Source organism: Sardina pilchardus, chromosome 5 (genome assembly GCF_963854185.1).
Source record: "Sardina pilchardus chromosome 5, fSarPil1.1, whole genome shotgun sequence".
Lineage (NCBI taxonomy): Eukaryota > Metazoa > Chordata > Actinopteri > Clupeiformes > Clupeidae > Sardina > Sardina pilchardus.
In genome coordinates, this window is record NC_084998.1 from 4,248,035 (window position 1) to 4,270,534 (window position 22,500).

At 47.3% G+C, this 22,500-nt stretch overlaps 1 protein-coding gene across 1 annotated transcript in view; it reads right to left on the reverse strand.

Moving 5' to 3' along the window:
* tenm1 (teneurin transmembrane protein 1) overlaps positions 1-22,500 on the reverse strand; it is a 158,850-nt gene that overhangs the window by 55,005 nt on the left and 81,345 nt on the right. Inside the window, exons 6-12 of the mRNA XM_062535816.1 lie at positions 19,929-20,078; positions 14,267-14,469; positions 11,951-12,161; positions 11,677-11,778; positions 11,307-11,501; positions 8,731-8,931; positions 6,179-6,364 (exon numbers count right to left, since the gene is read on the reverse strand). Of these exons, the coding sequence (XP_062391800.1) occupies positions 6,179-6,364; positions 8,731-8,931; positions 11,307-11,501; positions 11,677-11,778; positions 11,951-12,161; positions 14,267-14,469; positions 19,929-20,078 (1,248 nt within the window). The remainder of the gene's footprint in view (positions 1-6,178; positions 6,365-8,730; positions 8,932-11,306; positions 11,502-11,676; positions 11,779-11,950; positions 12,162-14,266; positions 14,470-19,928; positions 20,079-22,500) is intronic.

The window sequence follows — 22,500 nt, forward strand, 5'->3', positions numbered from 1 at the left end:
GACGCCGAACATCCAATAGTCGCCGCACTGTGTACGCCTCAGAGCCATCAACAAGCCTAGGGGGAGGGGGAGGTGTGGGGGCAGGGTGCATGGGACTGCAAATGAATGGCTTGACCCTAGAGACATGAAAGGTGGGGTGAATGCGGCGCAGGGGGGCAGGGAGCTTGAGACGGACTGCGGTTGGGCTGATGACCTTGTCAATGGGGAAGGGCCCGATAAAACGAGGGGAAAGCTTGTAGGACTCAGTCTTGAGGGGCAGGTCTCGAGTCGAAAGCCACACGCGTTGTCCCTGACGATACGGGGGAGGTCGGGAACGATGTTTGTCAGCCTGGATCTTCATGCTGGCAGAGGAGCGAAGGAGGGTTGAGCGTGTGCGTCTCCATGTCCGGCGACATCGACGGATGAAGGCCTCAGCAGAAGGGACACCAACCTCCCTCTCCTGGTCCGGGAACAGCGGCGGCTGATAGCCCAAGGAGCATTCAAAGGGAGACTGGCCTGTGGAGGAGGAGATATGCGAATTGATCGCATACTCTGCCCATGGGAGTTGTTGGCTCCAAGAGGTGGGATTTTGGGAAGCCACGCAACGTAGCACCGTCTCCAGCTGTTGATTCGCCCTCTCCGTCTGGCCATTGCTCTGCGGATGAAATCCAGATGATAAGCAAACAGAGGCACCAAGCAATTTACAAAAGGCTTTCCAAAAGGCAGAAGTGAATTGGGGGCCTCTATCTGATACCACCTCCACTGGTAGCCCATGTATCCGAAATACATGTTGCACCATTAAACCGGCAGTGTCCTTGGCAGAAGGAAGGCTAGGAAGGGGAATGAAATGGACAGACTTGGAGAAACGGTCAACAACAGTAAGAATAGTGGTGTTACCGTCTGATGGTGGCAAGCCAGTTACAAAGTCCACAGAGATATGGGACCATGGTCTTCGTGGCACCGACAGAGGTTGCAGCAGACCAGCAGGGCGTCGGGTTGAGGTCTTGTTCCTTGCACAGACCGAGCAGGATTGAACAAACTTGACAATGTCCTCTTTCATAGAAGGCCACCAGAATCGCCTTCCTATGAAGGCCTGAGTTCTTCTGGATCCAGGGTGGCCGGACAACTGGGTGGAGTGACCCCACTGTAAAACCTGTGGACGGACAGAGTTAGGGACAAACAGACGGTTACTAGGACATTGACTGGGCCCTGCCTCTCCAGATTGAGCTGCGACAACAGCAGATTCAATCTCAAACTGAACTGCCCCCACAACACAATGAGAAGGAAGGATGGTTTCTGATGCTGGAGGTCGGTCTCGAGAAGCAAACCTTCGGGACAGCGCATCGGGCTTCACATTCTTGTGGCCAGGGCGGTAGGATAAGGTGAAGTTAAACCTGGAGAAGAACAAGGACCAGCGTGCTTGGCGTGGGTTTAACCTCTTTGCCGTACGGATGTACTCAAGGTTCTTATGGTCAGTCCACACCAAGAACGGTAGTGAGGCACCCTCCAGCCAATGCCTCCATTCCTCTAGGGCCAACTTCACTGCCAGCAACTCCCTGTTCCCCACATCATAATTCTGTTCAGCAGGAGTGAGACGGTGAGAAAAGAAGGCACAGGGGTGAACCCTGTTGTCCTTGGCAGAACGTTGGGAGAGCACAGCACCAACACCAACCTCAGAAGCGTCGACTTCAACAATGAACTGCCGGTTGGGATCGGGCTGGATCAAGATCGGAGCAGAGGTAAAGCGTCGCTTCAGGTCCTGAAATGCCTCCTCCGCCGCTGAGGACCAGATGAATCTCACCACAGGGGAGGTCAGGGCGGTGAGCGGAGCTGCCACAGTGCTGAAATTTCGGACAAAACGTCTGTAAAAGTTAGCAAAACCAAGAAAACTTTGCAGTTCCCGACGCTTAGAGGGTGCTGGCCAGTCCAGAACTGCCTTGACCTTCTGTTGGTCCATGTGGATGGCTCCAGGTGAAATCACATAGCCCAGGAATGCAACAGTGTGTTGGTGGAACTCACACTTCTCAGCTTTCACAAAAAGCTTATTCTCCAGGAGACGCTGCAGGACTCTACGGACATGGATGACATGATCAGACAATGACTTGGAAAAAATTAAAATATCATCCAAAAAGACAAAAACAAATTGATTGAGCATATCCCTAAGGACATCATTCACCAGGGCTTGAAAAAATCCTGGCGCATTAGTAAGTCCAAATGGCATGACAAGGTACTCATAATGACCAGAGCTGGTGTTGAAGGCAGTCTTCCACTCATCTCCCTCACGGATACGGACAAGGTGATAGGCATTCCTGAGGTCGAGCTTAGTGAACACCGTGGCCCCCTGAAGGAGTTCAAATGCTGAAGACATAAGTGGGAGAGGGTATCGGTTCTTAACAGTAACATCATTAAGACCCCGATAGTCAATGCATGGACGCAACGAGCCATCCTTCTTTCCCACAAAGAAGAATCCTGCCCCTGCCGGGGACGAGGACGGACGGATGATGCCCGCAGCTAGAGACTCTTGGACGTACTTGTTCATAGACTCGGTTTCAGGTCGGGACAGGGAATACAAACGGCCTCTAGGGGGAGACATGCCAGGCAGGAGATCAATAGCGCAATCATAGGGACGATGAGGAGGGAGAGAAGAGGCTTTGGACTTACTGAAGACAGGCTTGAGGTCCATGTAGTCTGGAGGAACTCCTGTCAGATCTGGGAACTCCCCTGGGGACACAGGAACTGGAGACAGCAAAGTCTGGGCATGGAGGAGACAGTTAGAGTGGCAGAACGGGCTCCAGCCCACAATACACCGCCCTGCCCAGTCAATATGAGGATTGTGCTTAACCAGCCAGGGGTACCCAAGGACCACGGAAGCTTGTGGAGAATCAATAACATGAAAAATTAATTGTTCATGATGATTACCAGAGACAGAAAGACTCACCGGAGTGGTGGCTTGAGTGACGTTAGCCAATTTCATCCCATTTAATGCATTGGCCACCAGGGGGGTCTTGAGCCTTACAGTGGGTAATTCCCACTGAGCCACAAAGCCAGCGTCGATGAAATTCTCCTCGGCACCTGAGTCCACTAGCACCCCCACCTCCTGTTGTCGATCGCTCCACCTCAACGTGGCCGGGAGAAGAGTGTGTTGTGCAGAGGAGGGTTGTATGGGTGTCACGCTCACCAGTACCCCTCTTACTGGCGAGCGTTGGCTTTTACCGGGCAGGAGGCAATGAAGTGTCCTGGCTGGCCACAGTACAGACAGGAACGCGAGTCAATCCTTCGCTGTCGTTCCTCTCGGGTCAGGCGGGTGCGGTCTACTTGCATAGGTTCTGGCTCAGATGCATCTGGAGGTGGAGGAGGTGGTTGCACGGCTGGACTAAACAAGAAAGTTCCTGGAGAACCTCTAAATGCTCTCCCCCGGCGGCGTTCTTGTAGCCTCTTGTCAATGCGGATAGCCAGGTTAACCAGGCCTTCACAGGTTTGGGGCAGTTCATGGGAAACCAGCTGATCCTTGATCTCATCAGAGAGGCCATTCAGAAAGGTGTCGAACAGAGCCGCAGCATCCCAGCGAGTACAGGTTGCGAGAGTCTGAAAGTCGATGGCGTAGTCTGACACTGATCGGTTCCCCTGGCGCATATGGAGCAGTTCACGTGCAGCCTCATGCCCGTGCTTGGAACGATCAAAGACCCTTCTCATCTCAGACGAAAATTCCTGGAAATCACCACAAGAAGGCATGTCTGCATCCCACATAGCTGTCCCCCATTCTCTAGCACGTCCAGAAAGCTGAGTAATTACATAGGCCACTTTAGCTCTATCCGAGGGGAAGGTAGATGGTTGGAGTTCAAAAATAAGGGAGCACTGAGACAAAAAAGAACGACATGTACCGGGCTCTCCAGAATACTTCTCAGGCGGAGGCAGCCTTGGCTCACGGACTGGTGGTGGACATGACGTGGCTGCAGTAGACGACTGAGCAAGTTGAAGTGGCTGGATCTGGGCCGTCAGGTCTCTGATGCTAGCAGAAACCGAATCCAGCTGAGTTTGCTGACGCCCTAGGAGTGCGCCTTGTTTCTCAAGACAGGTCATCATCTGAGTCGGGTCCGCTGGGTCCATGGTGGTCAGAACGTACTGTTAAGGATTGTAGTCAAGACCCAAATGCAGACCAAATGCAACTCAGCAGGTTTTATTGAAGATTTCCAAAGTCAGTAGCTGAGATCACGAGTGAACAAAAAATCCAAAAAGGAGAAAGCACAAAAGATCCAGTCAAAAGATAAAGTCCAAAAGGTAACTCACAGGAAATCCAGGGAAAAAAGCTCCAAAAAACAGACGGCAAAGTCACTTGCAAACACAGACCAAACATCAGGCTTCTGGTTACGTTCTGACACGGATCACAAAACAGACTGAACTTAAATAGCAGAAACAGGTCTAATTGAATGAGGAGCAAACAGGGAAAATCAATTACAATAATGAGCAAAGCAGGTGAGACTCAAATGAGGGGCGGAGTTCAAACTCAAAACAAAGGCACATGGAGTCAGAAACAAAGACATGTAATGCCAGAAGGTTCCAGCAGGGCAGAGTCCATAGGCATGGGAGCTGAATACTAACAGGCTCTAGCTGAGCGAGCGAGCGAGCGAGCACACGGTAACGCATTAGTCCCCAGTGACACAGTGTTGTGCGCCGGAGAGGTGTTCCTGCGCTAATTGAGTGTGTCTGAGTTTGGGGGGAAAATGATTTGCCTGAACAGAAAGGAAAACAGTGGGAGCTGTGCCGCGTGGAGAGAAAGAGAGAGGGAGAGAGTAAAGCCGATGGCGGCGACGGCGACAGCAGCAGAAGATCGTTTTTTTTTTAAAGTGAGTTCTCACTCACACAAGCGGCACGTAAACTGCTGCCGAGAAAAGATGAGCGTGCAAATGAACTCGGAGATTCGGCGTCTCTTAGCTTAGCAACGAGAGCGCTCCGGGGGTGAGAATCAGTCGCCTGTAACGCATACCTGGCAATTTCTTTACAAACTGGCACAGGTAGGATTTATGTGTGTGTGTGTCTGTGTGTGTGTGTGTGTGTGTGTGTGTGTGTGTGTGTGTGCGTGTGCGTGTGCGTGTGCGTGTGCGTGTGCGTGTGTGTGTGTGTGTCTGCCTATCTATGTTTATGTGAGTGTGTATGTGTGCACAAGCATGTGTCTACAGTATGTGTGTGTGTGAGAGTGTGTGTGTGTATATATGTGTGAGAGAGAGATAGAGAGAGACAGAATGTGTGGGAGAAGTCAGAGGAGAGCAGCGCACGTGAAGAGTTGTCTCTACTGCACCTGGTCACCTCCTTGACAGATATATGTGTGTGTGTGTGTGTGTGTGTGTGTGTGTGGGTGTGTGCTGAATTGTCTCCTGCTTTACGCCGTGCTGCTGGGGCTCTCAAAGGCAGGGACTGTCTGTTCCATCATGTGAGGGGAAAAAATGCATTTTCTACTGCGGCCTTGCACTGGTTCAAGGTGCTTCTGCTGGCTTTCAGCTCTGGACAATTTCACAGTGAACAGGAGCCGGTGAAACAGCTGTTTCATGGTCTGGACTCAATGCCAGCTGTCTCTATCCAGCCAGACTCACTAAAGAGACTTGGCACTACAAAGAGAGACACTTAAAACCGAAAAGGACAAACTATTTTCAACTGAGACACCAGGAAAATACTGGCCTGTTTTTGTTTGTAAATGTCAAAATAAGTCAGTATTCATTCAGTGAGTGTAGGGAGGATTAATTGCCAATTGACATTATACAAAATGTCAACAAACACAAAACTATTCCACTTCAAAAATATATGGAATATAAGTTTTCTCAAAATGATATGGTCATCATGGTAGTTAATTCTATAATAATTTTTAAAGAGAAAGAGAAAAGGTTAAATTGAGGAGACGCTTAAAATCGTCAAGGTAGCTTCACCAACACTCGATTTTGAGATTGTAAGCGCGACTGTTTTTAATCAGTACCCCATCCCACTGAATCTACAAGCACAGGGTTTGGGATGGAATATTGCACTCAGCAAAGTCTTTTATATGCAAGACATTCCAAAAATAACTGTGCTTACATCTACTGGTCTATCAAAATGTCATGTTGGTAGGAGCAAATTTGTGAGAGAAAGAGAAAAGCTATATCATTGAGATGTTTGAACAGTTGCAATATCGTACATATTACTGTATATTATCATATATATTGTAACTCACCGATGGTGCAATGTTCACCTTCCCAGCCAGGGTGGCACACACACCTGCCTTCCTTACACTCTCCGTGCTCCTCACACACTGGGTGACATGCCTGTCTGTCACAGGCAGGACCCTCCCACCCCTCCTCACATTGGCACCGACCGCCAACACACATGCTGTGAGGACTGCAGGGCGGGGAGCACTCCTCTGTAGGGAGGGAGAGAGAGAGAGAGAGAGAGAGAGAGAGAGAGAGAGAGAGAGAGAGAGAGAGAGAGAGAGAGAGAGAGAAAGAGATAAGAGGGAGGGAGAGAGAGAGAGAGGAGGGAGGGAGAGAGAGAGAGCGTGATGGAGAAAGAAAAAGAGGGAGAGAGTGATAGAGCGAAAGAGAGGGAGAGAGATATATTGAACGGATTTAAGAGTTTCTCGCTGTTATTCACACCTCTCTGAATGATAATTATCAACATTATTTCCAAAGCCGGAAGACATTTTTTGTCACCTTGTTATTAGCACTTTGTTAACACTTTGTTAAACACTATTATAAAACAAATAGTTCCTCATGATGATGGGTTGAGTCACATTTGAAACCGCTGTGAAACGCTGCACAATCATACAAATCACGTTACGTGATTGTTGCTGTGTCTCTGTACTGTTGTGCAAGCATTCTGCTAAAGGCAGGTAATGAGCAGAGGCACATACACATTCCAGAACTTGCATCCTGGAATCATGAGTGAATTTAAAGAGACATTTTTTCAATGGAATATGTCTCTAATACACTGTAGATGACACAGAGCTAGTAAAGTACAACACATTGTCTCATGAAAGCAGGGAAGGAGCACTGCTAGAATGGAGGAATAAAACAAAAATAGCAGTACCTTATCAAACATAAAATGACCTTTTTTTTGTGAGCGACTGACTTTAAAGACACTTAATGAAATGCTGGAAAACAACAACAACAACAACAAAAAAAACAAGAGAACAGTTTGTACACATCCACATTTAACTCAGCAACTAATTAATTGCAGGCACTTTTAAACTCCTCTCAAATACCACCCCCCTCCCCCAAACACACCTCATCTCCTTTTCCCCCAAAAAATCATCAGTAATTCACATATTCAGAGATTGTAAGAAGCCATCTTCAATCAAGACACACACACACACACACACACACACGCAGAAGACAGCAGAAGCGGCACGAGTAAGAGAGAATAAGTGGGAAACGATGACCCAGATGCAGCAACAGTGGAGATATGAAGGGATAAAGCAGGCTCTAAAAATAAAGGATTTAAATGGTAGACAACAGAGGCATATGATGATGGTGGTGCTGGAGGTAGATATGGTATGGATGGAGGAGGAGGATATGGAGGAGAAGAGAGAGAGGAAGAGGGAGAGAGAGGGAGAGGAGAGGTGGGGTTTTGGTGGAGGTAACTAAGTACAGTATGGATGGAGGAGGAAGAGGAGGAGAGAGTGGGAGAGAGGTGTAGAAGAGGTGGGGGTTTGGTGGAGTTAAGTACAGGTGGAGGAGAAGGATGTGGAGGGGAGAGAGAGAGAGTAATAAGTCATGCCAATAAAGCTCATTTGAATTTGAATTTGAATTTTGAGAGAGAGAGGAGGGGTGGGGGGGTTGGTGCAGGTAAGTATGGGTAGAGGAGGAGGATGTGGAGTAGAGAGAGAGAGAAAGAGAGAGGAGGGGTGGGGAGTTTGGTGGAGGTAGTTATGGGTATGGGTAGAGGAGGAGGATGTGGAGTAGAGAGAGAGCAGAGGAGGGATGGGGGGTTGGTGGTGGTAGGTATGGGTAGAGGAGGAGAAGGAGGAGAGAGAGCAGAGAGGTGGGGGGAGGTGGGGGGAGGTGGGGGGAGGTAGGGGTCGAGTTTTTGTTCACAGCAGCCATTTCCCCCAGGGTGTGAGCCTCTTTAGCCCTTTTCACATTCAGAAACGATACATTAGAGTTTAAGAAATAGCGGGTTCGGGGGATTTCGCAATGTGAAAGGTAGACGTGTTCTGGTCCCGGGGTTGTCTGAAGCCGGGTTCAGAGGCGAGTTATGGGAGGCGTTGCCTAGCAGCAATTTGTGTCCGCATGCTGATTTCACAGGGCTGGGGGGCTGGGGGGGGGGGGGGAGGGGGGGGGGAGTGAGCAGCACTTACTGGTACGGAGCAGGAGCTGCACAAGCCATTAGAGACCCAGCAGCTCCAGCTCATCTCCCTCTCCCCCACCGGCTACAGCCATGGCCTGGCCACATCCTGTGTGTGTGTGTGCATGTGTGTGTAGGCTATGTATGTGTGTGTGTGTGTGTGTGCATGTGTGTGTCTGTGCATGTGTGCATTTAGAGAGTGTAGGCATGTCTCTGTGTGAGTGTGATAGTATGTTGTTGGGTGGGGTCGCAGTTTGTGTTTTGCAGTTTTGAGATGATGATTGCATTCTACCTGTAGCATGTGTGTGAACGAGTGAGGTCAAGAGAGAGAGAGTGCATTGTACTCATTGAGGTGGGGCTACACACACATACACACACTCACACACACACACACACACACACACACACACTGGAGTGTTTAAGGTGGTAAAGCTGAGTTCTCACCTGTAGCACAGTCGGTTCCGGTCCATCCGGGCTCACACACACACACGCCGGGGTCGGGCTGGTAGGTGCCGTGGCCTGAGCACTGCTCCTGGCACGAGGGGAGCGGGCTGTCACACTTCACACCCCCCCAACCAGAGGAGCACAGGCAGTCGCCCCCCACACACACACCATGCCCTGAGCACAGCGGATCCTCACAGTCAACTGCAGAGGGGGGAGGAGAGGGGCAGGGGGGAGAGGGGGAGAGAGAGAGAGATTATTTAATTTTATTTTAATTTCTTCTGTTATTACTATCACTATTATAACATTGTTCTGTTTATCTTATATATGTATTGAATTAGTATACATGCTTTGACAACACAAGCACACTTGTCATGTCAATAAAGCTTATTTGAATTTGAATTTGAATTTGAATTTGAATTTGAATTTGAGAGGAGAGAGAGAGAGAGAGAGAGAGAGAGAGAGAGAGAGAGAGAGAGAGAGAGAGAGAGAGAGAGAGAGAGAGAGAGAGACAGAGGGAAGGGGAGACAGACAGAAAGAGGGAGAGAGAGAGAAGAGGCGACAGACAGAAAGAGGGAGAGAGAGAGAAAAAGAGAGAGTGAGAAAGAGAGAGGGGGGAGAGAGAAACAGAGGAAAGGAACATTAGAGTAAACAGATAAATCCAGAGGAATGGTTAAAAATTTAGTTCATTAGCGTCAAGCCTCTGCTCTGTACTCTCCAGACTAGCCTAAATGGGGAACACCCAATTATATGTTTATGTGTGAGATTGCTTGGGAGAATTACATGATGAGCAGGGCTATAAATATGAATTAGTCTGACTCCAGGGTTAGAATATGGAGAAAACACTACTGAGCTGTCACTACCAAATGCTTTAAAACACCAGAAGTATGGGTTCACTATCTCTGAGACAAACTATACTCGAGGCAAGTGTACTTTCTGCTTCAACACAGTACATTATACGTGTTACAATAAAGGCCAAGCTTGGAGAACTTGTTGCAAATTAAGCATGCTACTCCAAACTATAAATCGATGCTAGCAGCAGTAAACGGGCAATAACACCCGAAACGAAAACTATTAAGATAATAGCAAAAATGCATCGCTCTAGCTACAGTAATATAAAAAACAATGTCCACACATAAACTATAATAATAACAATGAGGAACAATATTTTCGGGGAAAACTTTCAGAGTGATTTTGAGAACGATAAAAAGGCTGACAGCCAAATTACATTGATCACCCCCAGAAAAGACTTTCTTCAGTGTTGGTCAGTAAGGATGCTTTTGTTGATATACAGTTGTTCTAGTTATCTTTGTAGTTATTGTTCCTGATGTAATCCCTTTATACTGATGCATTGCATTCCTTCCTAGATTCTTTTCATTCTTCTTCTTCTCATTTACTCCACGAGGGGGACTACCGACCCCTGTGGTCAGGCATTTTGGCCCGGAAAGGAGAGGAAATATACTGTATGTGTGCAGTGTGCACAGTTTGGGACTACTTCAAGAATCTCCATAAAGTGCTCCTGTTGCACTGGGTGCTTAACTAGTATAATCATTCAATGTTGTTGTTTATGTGTTTTAATAATCACTTTTAAACACTTTTAAACTATTGCCTTTTATGTGTTTTAATTATTACTTCTTAAACACTTTTCAAATATGGTCCTTTGTATTTTCAGTCCTACTCTGTATTTCAGTCAAGAGCTAAGGGGATTTGTGGCCTACCTTTCAATGTTCAAATCAAAACTTCTATTGTTCTTCTGACAGTCCTTCTAGATGATCCTTCTTGATCCTTCTAGATAAACACTAGACCTTTGTCTTAGTGGTTCAATATATATGGCAATACATGACTGTGTTATGCATCTATTATCCACTTCAGCACTATGAAAGTTCTCTCTCTCTCTCTCTCTCTCTCTCGCTCTCTCTCTGCCTGTCTCTCTTTCTCACTCGCTCTCTCCCTCTCCTGCTCGCTATCTTTCCCTTTCGCTCTCACTCTCTCACCCTCTCTCTCTCTCTCTCTCTCTTTCTGTCTCTGGCTGTCTAAGTAGACCTGCAAGGCCTGCAGCTCCTCTGGCTTACCCGGCCCACAGCCCCCAAAGGCCTGAATAAAACATGTGCTTACTGTCAGATAAAAGAGAAGATGCTTAGACTTCTGCCCTCTGTATCAGCATGCATGTGTCTGACAGGGGAGGCGTTAGCATGAGCTTATGTGTATTACAGAGACAAAAACAATAGACAGACAGAGAGACAGAGAGAGAGAGAGAGAGAGAGAGAGAGAGAGAGAGAGAGAGAGAGAGAGAGAGAGAGAGATAAGAGAAGAGAGAGAGAGGGAGAAGAAGAGAAAAAAGAGACACTAAGAGAGAGGCAGCGAGACGAAGAGAGAAGAGTGAGAGGTAGAAAGAGAGAGACAGAGTGAATGTATCAGTGTGCATATGTGTGTGTGTGTGTGTGTGTGTGTGTGTGTGTGTGTGTGTGTGTGTGTGTGTGTGTGATGTAATGTGTCTGTGGGGGGGGAATTGAGGTACATACGACACATCGGCGGCGTGTGAAAGAGGTGTTAGCGTGCGGCGTGCTAGCTAGCGTTACCTTGCTCACAGTTGTTGCCCTTGAAGGCGGGCGCGCACAGGCACGTGCCGCTGACGCACTCCCCGTGGTTGGAGCAGGTGGGGTCCACACACTGGTCCTCCTGCACGTCACACTCCGCCCCCTTCCAGCCCGCGTGGCACTCGCAGTGGCCCTTCTCATAGTCCCCGTTCCCACTGCACAGCACCGGGCAGGAGTCTACACACACACACACACACACACACACACATACATTATTGCAACCCATGCCTCCAAACACTGTGAATGTTGTCATGAATTGACGTATATGTGTGTGTGTGTGTGTGTGTGTGTACAGTGTGTGTGTGTGTGTGTGTGTGTGTGTGTGTGTGTGTGTGTATGAGCAGTGGTGTACCTTTCGAGCAGTCTGGTCCCAGGAACCCAGTGAAGCAGTGACAGTGGCCAGCAACACACTCCCCGTTCCCATTGCAGTTAGTTTCACAGCCATCCATCGTTTCTGAAAAACAGGACACATACACACACACACACATGGACACACATAGACACAGGCACAGACACACACACACAGACAGTTGGAAAAAAACGCTTTGTGGAAAAAAGAAAAGGCAGCACATTTCACTCGGTGACATCTGTCATTTGTCGGTCACTGGAGAGCCCCTTAAAGCTACCTATGGAGGTGGTGAAGACGAGCATCTGTTCCATCTTGCGGCCGTCGTTGTAGAAGGCCAGGTACCAGGTGCCGGCGTCCAGGTACTCCACGAAGCCCGTGGCCTGCAGCGCGGCCAGGTACAGGTTCTGAAGCGGCGGCCGAGCCTCCTCTGAGGCCCTGGGCTCCTTCTGGATCAGCTGTCTGCCGTCCAGCAGCTTCACAAAGTCAAACTGCAGAGAGAAAGAGTGAGAGAGAGAGAGAGAGAGAGAGAGAGAGAGAGAGAGAGAGAGTGGGTGAGAAAGAGAGAGAGAGAGAGAGAGATAAAGATAGAATGAAACAGTGAGAAAAAAAGAATATAGAGAAAAGCTGCCGGCTATGACAGTGCTGGAGGGAGTATCATATATAGTTTTCAACTGAAACATGTTGGAAGTTTCGAAAAACATTTAGGCTAATATACTGCTCCTATCGCAGTAATGATATAAAAACCGTCTGAATCACAAACTCTCTCAAGGTGCACAAACAACTCTCCGTCTGGGCTTTGAATGCACCAGAAATGTACAGTAAACACAAAGCAGCCTCCATTAAAACGTCTCCGGGCCTGAAAAGCAAGAGAGGCTTGTCTGACTTGAAATGGCCTTGAGGTTAATATGTTCTCTAACAACATAAAGAGCTTCTGGCAGTAGTTCTTTCCTGTGGCATTACACCCATTGTGGAGCTGCTTAATGCACCCAGAAACCTGGCCTCTCTCCCTGCCCGTGAAGACTCCACGGTATCTGGATGGCAAGGAGAAGCTTAAAACATAATAACGCATGAAATCTGGCGGTGGAGTGCGGCATTTAGGAGCTACCGAACATCGTAAGGAAGGTCATCATTTAGTTATTGTATCTGTTTCTGAAAGCCACTGAAAGCAATTCTAAGCGGATTTCTTTGTAACTTTGTTGGGACTTAGCAGACAGCCTGAGAGTCATACAGAGCAGCCTAGAAAAGTACACTGTACACTGAGATGTTCACCGCACTGTAGGTAAGAGCATAGAGAAGTTTTGTAGGCTGTATGAAATAGTGTGATTAAGTACAGAGGAAAAGGGGAGAGAGGATGTAATCAAATCATTCCTATTATATGTGCAACCATCCTCATCTTCACCCCCTCCTCTCCCCCAAGCAGACACCCACACGCCTCGCAATTATCCGCCATTAATTAGGCAACCCAACATGTTTGTCTACACCTCCATATGCAAATGTTTATGCAAATGAGGAGCGAAGTGCCTCAAATTAAATTAGAAGCTATTTTAATTCCTTGAGTGATTCGAATGGTTAATCTGGGATACCTTTGCTAATACTGTATAATGACGAGGGGAGGTCATCTGTTGGCATCACATTAGTTCGGCTACATAGAAAAGCCCGAAGAGAGAGTTTCCATGACAACGGAACATGATTGGAGAGGAGATGTGCATGGGCGTGAGTGTGTGAGTGCATGCATGCGTGTGTTTGTGTACAGGTGTAGCCACAGACATCGGATGATGGTATAAGGTCTCATACCTGTGTGTACGTGTGTGTGTGTGTGTGTGTGTGTGTGTGTGTGTGTGTGTGTGTGTGTGTGTGTGTGTGTGTGTGTGTGTGTGTGTGCAGTATGTGCTTGTTTGTCCACACGCATAGGGACAGAAAACAGACAGATGATTGTATAAGTGATGTGAGTGTGTTCGTCTACAGGTGTAGGAACAAAAACTAAAGAGATGACTGTATAAGATCTCGCACCTGTGTATGTGTGTGCATTTGAGTGTATTTGTGTGTGTGTGTATGTGTGTGTGTGTGTGTGTGTGTGTGTGTGTGTGTGTGTGTGTGTGTGTGTGTGTGTGTGTGTATGTTTGTGTGTGTGTGTGTGTGTGTGTGTGTGTGTGTGTGTGCAGTATGTGTGTGAGTGTGTGTTTGTGAGCGTGCACACATACTGTATGTGTGTGTGTGTGTGTGTGTGTGTGTGTGTGTGTGTGTGTGTGTGTACACAGAAAGCTGAGAGATGACAGTAGCAGGAGGTGCTGTATAGTACCTGTGTGTGAGTGGGAGGGATGTTGCGGCGGCCGTAGATGCCCAGCAGGGCGTCGCTGGCGAGGGACACGTTGTGTGTGTGTGTGTGTGTGTGTGTGTGTGTGTGTGTGTGTGCTGTGTAGTACCTGTGTGTGAGTGGGAGGGATGTTGCGGCGTCCGTAGATGCCCAGCAGGGCGTCGCTGGCCAGGGACACGTTGTGTGTGTGTGTGTGTGTGTGTGTGTGTGTGTGTGTGTGTGTGTGTGTGTGTGTGTGTGTGTGTGTGTGTGTGTGTGTGTGTGTGTGCTGTACAGTACCTGTGTGTGAGTGGGAGGGATGTTGCGGCGGCCGTAGATGCCCAGCAGGGCGTCGCTGGCGAGGGACACGTTGAAGCGCACGTACTCGGGGTGGTGGATCTTGATGTGGAACCTCCAGAACAGGCCCGGAGGAACCGTCTGCATCAGCTGCATCCCGATGTCCACTTCACCACGGTCTATGGCACGGCCCCTCTGGAACACCTCTTTATCTAACACACACACACACACACACACACACACACACACACACACACACACACACACACACAGACACACACACACACACACACACACACACACACACACACACACACACACACACACACACACACACTAATTATTCATTGCTGATAACCTCTGGTGTCAGCTCACCAGCAGCTGCTGCAACACTGCATGGTGTCTCTTTATTGATTCCATGCTCTCTTCTAGACTCAGACGTGTGTGTGTGTGTGTGTGTGTGTGTGTATGCACGTGTGCATGTTTCTATGCGTGTGTATGTGCGCGTGCATGCATGTGCTTGAGTGTGCATGTGTTTTTTGCTTGTGAGTGGATATGTGCAGGCATAGGTGTGTGTATATGTGTATATGTACTGCATATGTGTGTGCATATGTGCGTGTTTAGGTAGGGTGTGTGCATATGCCCAGATGTATATCAATATGTATTTATGTACTGTGTGGGACTGGGGGAGCATGTGTCAGTGTAATGTGTAAGGAACGCATGTCTTGGCAACAGAACACTAGCTGTGTGTGTACATCAACACTTCTATTCCGATTAGAATCGGAATAATGCCTCAAACGAAATAGAAATGAAACATACAAACACCTTGATCAGAATATAACCGGCCATTGTCATACCAATTGAACATCCATGTATACGATTCTCAAGCAAAAACAAAGCTATTCCGATCCAAGCTTCTAAAGTGCTTGAGAGCATCTGATCGAAATACCCCTCGTAAACAGATGGCAGAGATTTTTCATTCTGAATAGTTTCATCGGAATGACAAAACAACTTGCATGTAAATCCACCTACTGTCTCCCCCACGCGTGCAGCAGATTTGGCCTTGGAACGTAAAAAAAAGTGATGCGCCTAAACCCACCAATCCAGGTGACATTGAAATCCTATTCTCTTTTCAAAAAAATCCTTGAACACTGATAGCAAGAGTTGCCTTAATTTACTTTATCTCACAGTCTAAACCGTGACAGTTAAGCCTGACGGCAAGCTAAAATGGTGGCACACAAGCTACTGTTACCACTCACGGCTAATATTGACAAAGAAGAGAAACTCTTCTTGCTATTGATTGTAAGAGCTCAGGCTGCGATGGCATATCTACTGTTGATTGCTGACAGGTACTCCACTCTCATTAAAATAGAAGAAGAAGGAAAAAAGTCACAAAGAACATTAGTGAGGAAAAGTCTAGAAAAGAGACACATTTTTAAAAGTGTCTGACATAAAAGAAAATGGATTTTCCCAGCCTCAGGGTTCAGATGAAAATGTCATTAACGCACTAATCCATTGACACACAAATGAAACATCTTTGCAATTAGTCACTGTTTTAATGGGCTATAGGAACGGGAAATAATTGTATGTGTGTGTGTTTGTGTGTGTGTGTGTGTGTGTGTGTGTGTGTGTGTGTGTGTGTGTGTGTGTGTGTGTGTGTGTGTGTGTGTGTGTGTGTGTGTGTGTGTGTGTGTCTGTGCGTGTGTGTGTGTGTGTGTGTGTGTGTGTGTGTGTGTGTGTGTGTGTGTGTGTGTGTGTGTGTGTGTGTGTGTGTGTGTGTGTGTGTCTGTGCGTGTGTGTGTGTGTGTGTGTGTGTGTGTGTGTGTGTGTATGTGTGTCTTTGCCTGTAAAAACATGTATGTGTAAATACTATCTGACATATTTTCTATTATGATACTTTTTCACTGCTGTTCTGGTACATTTTAATTGAGTGTATTTCTCAACATAATTGGTACATAAACAGATAACCATAACAGGTCTGCATCTGCTCAATCCTCACGTAAACGAATGTGTCAGGGCCACCAGCATGACAAGTCATGTTGTCACTGTACAACAAAGGAAGTCAAAATGCTTAGGCCACTAACGCTCTTCACTGACACTAAGTGATCACCCTCCCAGATCGTTACCAACTCATTGGATACAGTAGTGTGGCATTGTACTCTGCAGTTGTGTAGTGGTGGTAGTAGTAGTAGCATTACCAACTCCCTGGATACAGTAGTGTGGTATTGTACTCTGCAGTTGTGTAGTAGTAGTAGTAGCAGCAGTTGTAGTGGAGAAAATTAGTTTGGAAAGGTCAAACAAGTAGTTTGGAAAATTCGGTTAATTCTTTTTTTTTTAAATCCTCTTAATTATAATGAGCTCAAAAATGTGGCAAAGCAATAGACAACAACTGCAATAAAGAATCAGACGGCTTCATGTTTAGCTTAATAGCGTTTGCTCCAGGCAACCCAAGCAAGACGCGCGTGGAGAGCCTGGCAGAAAGGATCAGTGTTTGTGCACCTCGACATGTGAGCGCACGCCCATATGTCAAGACTAGCGGGCAGAGAGACACTGGCACTGCCAACGCGTTGGTAGCCGGAGGAGTGTGTGTGTGTGTGTGTGTGTAACGCGTTGGTAGCCGGAGGAGGACCAAATGTTTCACTAATTACAGTCTGTGTCCCGGGAGCCCGTGGTCCATGCGGGTCCTCGGGGGTGGTTCCCAAAGCAGGGCTCCACGGATCCGAAGATCTGTTGCGGTTTACACTCCGACGTGATGGAGAACCGGGCAGAACAGAACCAGAAACACCGCCTTTGGTTGCTCTGAATTATAACAAGGGAGGGGTGGCACCAAAGTTATTATTGTCAACCTTGCCTGTGAGAATTTAGCATGGAGGTGAGAAGATGCTTTGCCAAAAGCCTGTGCGCGCAAGAAAACTCCCTACTGACATTTTGAGTGCTTCATATTTTCAGCTTTTAGTTATTTCGATCACCAGTTATCTGGCTAAATTAGAAATTCTGCTTGGTGAAAATACCCCCACAGCAGGGGCGCCATTAAGGCCACTGAGTGCTACTCTGGATTTCCCGCAAGACTTAAAGAACAACAGGGGCACAGCGGCAGAGTGGTGTTTGTTTGAGCTCGCGCATTAATTACGTGCCAATCAATCGCTTGTGATTATGCAAACATAATAATCCCGACAACAAGCCTGCAGCCGGGGCCTACTGTATGGACACACACACACACGCGATAGAGATGTAGAAATGGAGGCACTGCCGAGCGCTCTTAAAAGGCTAAGTAAACAAAATAAAGCACAGCTGTGCACATTAACACCGCGCAAGGTCACCAATATTATATTTCCCCTATGGGCCTCCTAATAGCTTGTTATGAGCAGGTGAACATGAGCGACAATTTGCTTCCCACATCATGAACAAAAAGCGCATCCACAACCCGTATTCATGAAGCCAAGGCTGAGTTCTTCTCTCGTTTGGTCCAGCCTTCTACTTTAATGAATCTTTGCTTTCATGTCAGCCAAATAGTCTCTAAATATATAACATTATTTGTTTATTTATGGCCCATGATTTATTTTTGGCACAGGAAGGAACAAAAATAGGCTGCTGCTTGTGAACAAGATGCTAGTACTTGCTACTCATTATCTTCAGCATTTAAGAAATCTGAGGGATGAATTCTGACAAGAATATTTTAGCACGCTGAAAGGACTGTTTTGTTAAGGGGTTGCCAGTACAGGGAAAACATTATGCTCTATTTTCAAGTCAAGCTATTTTCCTGGCTTTATCCAGCCATGTTTGCTACTCCATGTGAATTGCAAAATGTCTTTGTTGTGGATACTGAAACTGACCGTGCAGAGTATCTCTCCATCAATGTCACACAGTGACACATGCAAACAAATCTGTTTTTCAGCCAGTCTTCCAGAAGTTCCCTCACGACATGCTCATGGACTACACTTTAACTGGACCCAAAGGATGACCCGGACCCAAAGGATGACCCGGCTCACTCCCTCTCTCCGTCACACAATGGTTTCCGTTTCACGACCAACGGAACACGATGTTGAGGACACACCGAGACGAGGCGAAGTACCCACAGTGTCTGGCAAACTACTGGCCGGCTAACGCAGTTAGCATCGAGATATCAAAACATCCAGAATCACTCCCACCACATTCATCCTTCCTGCCATGCTATCCGTCATCGTCTGACAGACGATCACTCAGCGCTTGTGCCCCACTCCATCACTGGGTGTGGTCCACGCTACCCTGCCGTCTCTCAGGGCAGATGGAAGAGAGCTCAGTCCAAGTCCCGACTCCTCTCCTCTCCTCTCCATTCAGCATCTCCCGAGCAGGATGGATGTGTGGGAGAGAGTGGCGAGAGTTCTCCCTTTTCACAGGAGATTCATTACAGTGAAGAAGAACGGAAGATTGATGGGGTCACTTCAATATTTTCATTACTGATTTGATTTGGATCTCCTGCTCGGCCTCTTCCCTCGGAGCGGAGCGGAATTCCCCGTCCGACTGGGTTATGGAGGCCGAATTGGATTATGGGATTGGATTAGAGGCAGGAGGGGAAGTGAGTTAGGGGCCTGATTGGGATGTGGGCTCTCAGGTCCCGGCTCCCGGGGGCCTCCGGCTCTTATTACACTGCCTCTAAAACCCCCGTGTTTATCTTCCTTTCACCACTCTCACACACACACACACTACACACACACACACACACTCACACACACACACACACACACACACACACACACACACACACACACACACACACACACACACACACACAAACTACACACACACACACACTACACACACACACTACACACACACTACACACACACACACACACACACACACACACACACACACACACACACACAAACTACACACACACACACACACACACACACACACACACACAAACTACACACACACACTACACACACACACACACACACACACACACACACACACACACACACACACACACACACACACACAAACTACACACACACACACACACACACTCTCACACACACACACACACACACACACACACACACACACACACACAAACTACACACACACACTACACACACACACACACACACACTACACACACAATGTGCACGCGCGAGCGAACGGGTGCCACGCTTCACGCCGGAGACAGATGGGGGACATTCCTTTCATCGTGACATAATCATGACCTGGAACGTGCTGGTGCATGAGCACACACACATAAACTCTCTCTCTTACACACACACACACACACACACACACACACACACACACCAACACATCATTTGTCCTTTCACACCACTGCCCATCCACACTGTCAGCGCCACATGATGCATCTCTTTCTATTAGTGTCAATCTCTTACCCAGAGAGACTGATGTCCAGTCTAGTCCAGGCTGTAGACATGCACGTCTGTGTGTGGACGTGTACAGGTGCAGATAGATAAGTGTGTGACAATATATACTGTATATATATATATATATATATATATGTATATATGTCTTAATGTAAGTAGTATATATATATATATATATACTGTATATATACAGTATGTATGTTAAATACTTAAAAAGTCAGTGTGTGTGTGTGTGTGTGAGTGTGTATGGGGGAGTACAGGTACAGGTGTGTGATATATATATATGTTGTATATATGCTAAAGTGTACCTCTGGCTGTGCCGTTGACCCCGGCGGGGGGGAAGGGGGGGAAGCTGATGCTCAGGCGGTCCTCCACTCCGTCCGCTTTGCTCAGGCCGTTCTCATACAGCGGGGCGTCCGGCGACTGCAGCTGCCACGTCAGACCAAACAGGTGCACTACTGCAGGAGGACACGCACACACAGAGACACAAACACAAACAAACAAATAAACAAACAAACACGGGAATCAAAGGGCTTTGAACTGAGGCTGCATTAGTGCTGTACTGTAGCTTGCAGTATTTCAGAGAGGACGGTTGAGTTTAGGAAGCCGGAATCAACAACCAGAGGTCTGACATAGTCTCCCTTTAATGTTCCTGGTGTAGAGGCACATGCAATGAACCACACACTCATGGACAGCTGGGTTTAGAATACATTAACACACAGCCAACATGGATAGGCTGCTACTTGCAAAACAGCACTAACAGCCAAAAGTGACACCATTCACTAAAAGAGCATTTCACAATGCAAAGTTACTGTAGGTATGCAGCTGGGCTCAACTTCTTTCAGTGAAGAGAACACACCAGCTGTGTCCAAATCCTGCACAGAGTTAATTGATCATATTTATCAGCAAGAGCTAAAGCATGCGTGGCACCTTGCCCAAGCACCCAACATAGTTTAGACACATCGCCTATCCAGAAATCCCACTTTGATGTTTTTTCCACAAGTGAACCATGGCTACTCTTACCCTGGAAATCCAGAGCACAATTTCAATTTGCTCAGCGAGTCACTCTGGCAATCAGTAGTGATGCTCATTACCCATATGCTTGGAGCTGACCTGAGAGAGGCAGGCCAGGGGCAAGCTAAATAGATGATGACAGGGCCAAACGTCAAAGTCCGGAATCAGTCAGTAAACATTTTGTCGTAGTGTTATCCAATTGCATCGAAATCCGGAATTAGTCAGTAAACATTGGTTGTAGTGTTATCCAATTGCATTGAAATCCGGAATTAGTCTGTAAACATTGGTCGTAGTGTTATCCAATTGCATTGAAATCCGGAATTAGTCAGTAAACATTGGTCGTAGTGTTATCCAATTGTGTGCCGCGATATTTTCAAATGCATACTTGGTGCCGCCCCTCGAGTTGGGCCATTTTCATTACTGATAGCCGAACCCTAAATCTTTCTAGATGGGGGTCTGGATTTCCTGGCTGGGCTACTCTCTATGTGTTAATTATGTCCCTACTTCCCAAGTTCCAAGACACTATATACTCTTTTTCTTCTCTGGGCAATCTGTCCTCCCCACTTTATTTGCACCTTTGCTGTTCTGCTTATTTGTTGCTGCTAAACCACCTATCAGCAACCCCCCCAACACACACACACACACACACACACACACACACACACACACACACACACACACACACACACACACACACATACACACACACACACAATCCATTAGATTAGGTGCAAACAAATTAGCATTCTCTATTCAGGCTGTTTATAGGCCCCTGGGCCCTCTTTAAAGAGGTGGTAATATATCTGTAGTGTTCTCGCTGGGACCAAAACCCTGCTACTTCTGAAACTGCTGCTGAATTCTCAGCAATGAATGGAAGTGAATCCAGCCCAGGCTAATGTCAGTTAAACCTGAGTGAAAACATGCCATCCAGGGTGATTGCTTCAGCTTTTATCTTTAAAATGGAGCCAGGGGCATTAAAATGAGTGACTGAGGACTTTATGTTTTCTGCCACCATAAATCAGGAGAGGCATTCTTCCTCATCTAATATAGTATTAATGATGTATTGCCATTCCAGAGTGCGGAGGAGCTCAGCGCGGTCTCACACACACACACACACACACACACACACACACACACACACTCACACTCACACTCCCAGTTAGGCAGAGAGAGCCCCGAGCACACCTGAAGCTGAAGCTAGCGTTTCATCTCTGCTTAAAAGATTCAACTGTGTACAGTATGTGTTTAATCTGACTCTCTCATTGCGTATGTGCATGTGAATGTGTATGTGTGTGTGTGTGTGTGTGTGTGTGTGTGTGTGTGTGTGTGTGTGTGTGTGTGTGTGTGTGTGTGTGTGTGTGTGTGTGTGTGTGTGTGTGTGTGTGTGTGTGTGCTTGTGTGTGCTTGTGTGTGTACTACGGAGACCAGCATGTGTGTGTGTGAACATGTGTCATTCGACATGGGGAACGGTCTCAAATGACAGGTTGTACATCAATATTTGAACAACAACCAAAAAACGTGACGGGCGTTCTCCGACAAAAGGCAACAGCAGCCCTGCTTTAATTCATGCCTTCTCCCTCCACTGCTGAAACCCAGTGTGGGTAATCAAGGCAGCACCGCTCTGGGGGCACCCACTTTCCGTCCTCCCATTTTTTAAACTCTCTCTCTCTCTCTCTCTCTCTCTCTCTCTCTCTCTCTCTCTCTCTCTCTCTCTCTCTCTCTCTCTCTCTCTCTCTCTCTCTCTCTCTCTCTCTCTCTCTTTTATTTTTTTGATTATTATGCGCAGCTGGCGCTGCGGGGACGGCTAATTAGGAGGAAAAGTAGTCCAGGTCCATTAGCATGTGCTCTCCATATTCAGCAGCCCAA